This window comes from Tachysurus fulvidraco, chromosome 10 (assembly GCF_022655615.1).
Source record: "Tachysurus fulvidraco isolate hzauxx_2018 chromosome 10, HZAU_PFXX_2.0, whole genome shotgun sequence".
Lineage (NCBI taxonomy): Eukaryota > Metazoa > Chordata > Actinopteri > Siluriformes > Bagridae > Tachysurus > Tachysurus fulvidraco.
In genome coordinates, this window is record NC_062527.1 from 8,584,708 (window position 1) to 8,589,310 (window position 4,603).

The following is a 4,603-nucleotide window of genomic DNA, read 5'->3' on the forward strand; positions in this document are numbered from 1 at the left end:
CTCTCTCTGTTAGCTCATGCGCACAGGATTCTCAGCCCTCCCCCAGATGTGACCGAGTTAGTCAGCTGTTAAACTAGAGCAGAACTACCTTTCAGTTAAACATACTAGAGTGTTAAATCTGCCAGTGAGACATATATTCATATTTTATTCTAATATTCTGTATTGTTATATGACTGTAAGCTATAAACATGTAAATACATGGCTCTGTACAAATTAAACGTGTTTCACTTTTATGTATTGATTTGTTTGAGGTCATGATGTCATTTGAGTGAACTTATCTGTTAATTTATATTAAACCTTCTTTATTTTGTCCCCTTACAATACAATCTATTTTGAGAACTTGTATAAGATTTGTCTTGGTTGTGTTGGTGTCTAAATGTATACATGGGACTAGATGAACTGTAGTTTGGTGAAGAGAGGTTGACTTGACCACAGTGTTTTACAGGGCTGTCTGTGAACGTTTCGTCTCTTAGCAAAAATCAAGAAAAAAGAGCAAAATATATATTGCACATATAAAAATCCCACCCCTTTTCTATCCCCTTGCCATTTATGTGATTTTACTACAGCAGGATCTGTCAACTGTCCCAAGGTTTTCACAATAGATGGCTGTATGCAGTATATTTCTTTCTGCAGTTTAAATAATTAAAAATGTATAATAAGTCTCCAGAAAGATATTTGGGTAAAAAAAAATCTTGAAGTTAACCCTATAAAGTCCCAGCTGAAAGAAAAATGAATCTTATTACTTGTAATACATTAAGTATTCATCTTATGGTATAGTATTCAGTATGAATTATTCAGTAACTAAAATGAAACTAATAAAAGATGTTATTACAAGAGTCAACATTGAGTAATGGAATTTTGTATAAACTAGCATTTCTTGAGAGCATAAAGGATTTAAGGTGTTTAGATGTAGCTCTAAGCCCCAACCCCAGCCGTTTGTACCCACCCACTCCCCAATATAACCACTGATTCTCTCCCCCACCTCTGAAAACAAAGAAACCTCTGAGGTAAGAGGCGCAACATAGTCAAAATATATATAATATAATACATAGTCAAAATATATATAATACTTCAAATTACTGCAGCAACAGTGTGACTGCTGTAATTGTGTATGTGTGGCTAGCATAAGTAAATCAATTAAGTACCTTCACAAGCTCTTTAACCTTTTAAAAAACCTTTTTTAAGATAATTAAATGTCCTTAACATTTTAAAAGTGTTATATTTTAAGGGTTTATTCACAGGAACAGCAAATTTTTCCATTTTCTTATCATTAAAGCAAATAAAAAGTGTCTACTCTCCAACAAGTCCAACCAGTTATGAACAATCAATTACTTCACGTTAGTTTTGAGCAAAGAAATTGAGATGGAACATTTATGCACAAAACAGGAAATTGTTTCTCCCAACTTTATACCTCTGTAATAAATTGGAAATTAAGCAAACAAACTAATCTTATCTCCCTATAGAAGAGAAAGAGAAATAGCAAGCCATTTTCATCACTCTAACAGTTTAACTTTTAATCAGTTATCAGTTGACAGGCAGAATATTTATCGGAAGTTCTAACAGCATGCATTTATCTCTTATTAAATTACAGGAGAATTAGGGGATATTGTGTTATTTAGAGTTTGACAGTGTTTGTAGCATAGTTACTGATGCAGGTATATGGTGATAATCTTGTAAACTGTGATACTAAATTGTCATTCTTTTGCTCAATTCATAGACCTTTCTAATAGCGTTCTATTGCTTCCGTCAGCCAACTCTTTATGTTACTTTTACATTACCTTTAACTGTCCATTTGGTTTGGAGCTAAGCTACACCCTGAACTGGCTGTAAAGTAAATCTGTAACCACAAATTTCAATCAAGTTTAGAATAACTGTGATGTGTAAAAGTGATTTAACCAAATGAATATGTGCCTTCAGGGCCAAATTACATGCCATTGCTCATGGTCCGTTTTAACCTATATTCAGAATTTCCAATAGTATTCCTGAGATTAAGAATGAAATTCAAACACTTTGAGTCACTGGAATTTTGCTGGCCTATCCAGCAATTCTAAAAGGCACAGTCTAAATGGAATTCTCACAAAACACAAATGAAACAGTGTATGTTATAATTCACATATTGTTATACATATATTCATTATTGCTTATAAACTGAGAATTGAAATTAAAGTACGTGCAAATTTGAGCTAATCTAACTAAAATGTATCAAAGATTAAATGTGATGAAGTGGGGGGGGGGGGGGGCGTCTTTGATTGTGCAATTGAATAGAAATGGTTTTCTTCTGGTTGTTCACACTCCAGAACAAAAGGTAGAGATCTTTGTGGCCTTCAGCTACAGACATTTCAGGCATCAAAAGCTGAATGTTGGTTTAATCTCATTACAACTAATTGTTATTTACATCTAATCTTATTACTGACTAATCTACACAAAATAAAAATGCAAAACTGAACAATTACCATGTTCCAATACCAAAGACTTATTCATGGTAAGATAAGATAGAGTTACTGATGCTATCATATTAAAACAAAAGAATCTATGTGTACATAAAACCCAGCACACTGATTACATAGTAGACCTCAATTTTATTGGTGATTGTAGTTACACACCAAAGGGTAACAAAGAAAAAATATACTAAAATTACTAGATAAATACTGTTGTTCTTGAAATGTTCTGTGTGATACAGATATGTATTTTACTTTCTTCTACATAGGCTTTGTTCTTTGGAGCTGATTCAAAAACTGTGTGATTAATATAGCACACACAGTGGGAATGTCAATCAAAATCAAAGTCCCAATCATGTACAGCCACTGAAAAATCTTAGTTTTCTGGCAATTTTTTATTTTTTTTGCAAGACCAATGATAAGAGCTAGAGTCATCAAGACTGGACACGTAGCATTGCTTGTGGTTGCAGGTGAAGACAGAGACATCTGCAGGCTTAAGTGCCACACTGCGTATAATTGACAACTTTTTCAGCAATATATTCCTTCAAGCTCATCGCCTCTGCCAACAGATCTTCCAGTTCTTTCATTTTATTAATTTTATCTTGCACTGCATTTTGAATCCTTTTCTCCAAGTCTGAAACCAATTGGAGAATGAAATATTTATATATTTTAAACAAAAGATTTAGTTATTTAGAAGTTATATTTGACCGTCGTTGAATATCGATTACTTCAAACACTATCATACCTTCAATTTGTTTCATTTTAGCTTCAACATCTTTTGCCATATTTTTAGCCTCCATTGTTATATTCTTCAAATGCTCAGTTATTGTATCATTTAGAGCCTGAGTGTTGTTTTTCAGCTTTTTTAATTTGTCTTCTATTTCTTCAAGATCCTAAAAAAAGTAAATAGAAAAAGATAATAGTATAGCGGAACAACTTACCCACCTTACCACTTTTACACGTTTATTTCAATCCAAGAGTTGGAAAGATTCAGAGTTCAGTTACTGCACTAAAGTGTGTGAACATGTGTACATGTATTTGAAAACAAAAAGCTCCACTTAACATCATTTTTAAATCACTACATTTGTATATAGTCATAAGTTGACTATGTAATCAGTGAGATTTAATGACTCAAGCTTAATTTTCTAAAAAGTCTAAGCTTAACATGGCAGTTTGTATTGTTCCAGCTAACTATTAGCTAGATGCTAGCATGCTAGTGAACCTTTAAGAAATGAAGAATGAGGCTTTAGTGAAAGGAACACTAAAAATGAGTGTGATATTTTATGAAGAAATCTGTTTTGTACTTTTATTTTCATTTAAAATCTTTAATCAAAATGAAGAATTTATACTATTTAAAATGAGTGAAAAATATGTTTAATATGTATAAGTTTTACATGTAACATGTGCCATGCATTTATTTAAAGATGAAAGATTGTAGAGTTTAAAGAAATACAGTTTAACTGTTAACTGATGCCACTGACCTTGTTAGCGTCTGTAACGTTGGATAATGCTGCATCAGCTACAGCTTTTGCCTCCAAAGCCTGAGCACGATTCATTTCTGTTTTATTCTTCAGAGCCTCAATTTCATTTTTAAGCCTTTTGGCCAGAGGCTTGTTTAAATTCTTTTCAGCATTTGTTAGTTTTTTTTCACTCTGTTGAATGACAATTATACGTATGAAGACTCTGGTAAAATTATACCTAATACAACAATCTTAGCTTTCACTCGAGGAAATGGATAAAGTATAATATTTACCTGATCAAGTAATTTATCAGTAACATTTCTGTTGTCTTCAGTGTCATTCAGCTTCTGTTTTATCTTGTCATGGAGTTGGGAAGTGTCATTCAGGGTTTTCTCTATGTCACTGACATCAGTTTCCTTAGTTCTGTTTCTAAAAAATAAGAATGAGAGCAGAAGTACTGAGATACAGATTAATACATTTGGATGATTTTTAAAGCCCACTCATGGGAGATATTTGCTCTGGTTGGATTATTGCATGATGATGATGATGTTGGTGGTGGTGGTGATGATGATTATGATTCATTTACAGGATTTCATCAGCTTTGTTTTTCAAGTCTCTGGCTAATTTGGCCTGATCCTCCAAGTCCTTTAGGTCTTCTGTAATGTGTGTGAAGTTCTCCATCATCTTCTGAATATCCTGAATCAT

At 32.8% G+C, this 4,603-nt stretch overlaps 1 protein-coding gene across 4 annotated transcripts in view; it reads right to left on the reverse strand.

Annotated features, from left to right (window-relative positions):
• Positions 1-2,559: 2,559 nt before the first annotated feature.
• Positions 2,560-4,603, reverse strand: part of lamb4 (laminin, beta 4) — a 16,699-nt gene continuing 14,655 nt past the window's right edge. For all 4 annotated transcript variants that reach the window (XM_027172942.2, XM_047819143.1, XM_047819145.1 and 1 more), the window contains 5 exons: positions 4,485-4,603; positions 4,192-4,327; positions 3,920-4,090; positions 3,184-3,331; positions 2,560-3,072 (listed from right to left, as the gene is read on the reverse strand). The exon at positions 4,485-4,603 is cut by the window's right edge and continues 89 nt beyond it. In XM_027172942.2, coding sequence (XP_027028743.2) covers positions 2,933-3,072; positions 3,184-3,331; positions 3,920-4,090; positions 4,192-4,327; positions 4,485-4,603 — 714 coding nt within the window. In that variant the 3' untranslated portion in view covers positions 2,560-2,932. The remainder of the gene's footprint in view (positions 3,073-3,183; positions 3,332-3,919; positions 4,091-4,191; positions 4,328-4,484) is intronic.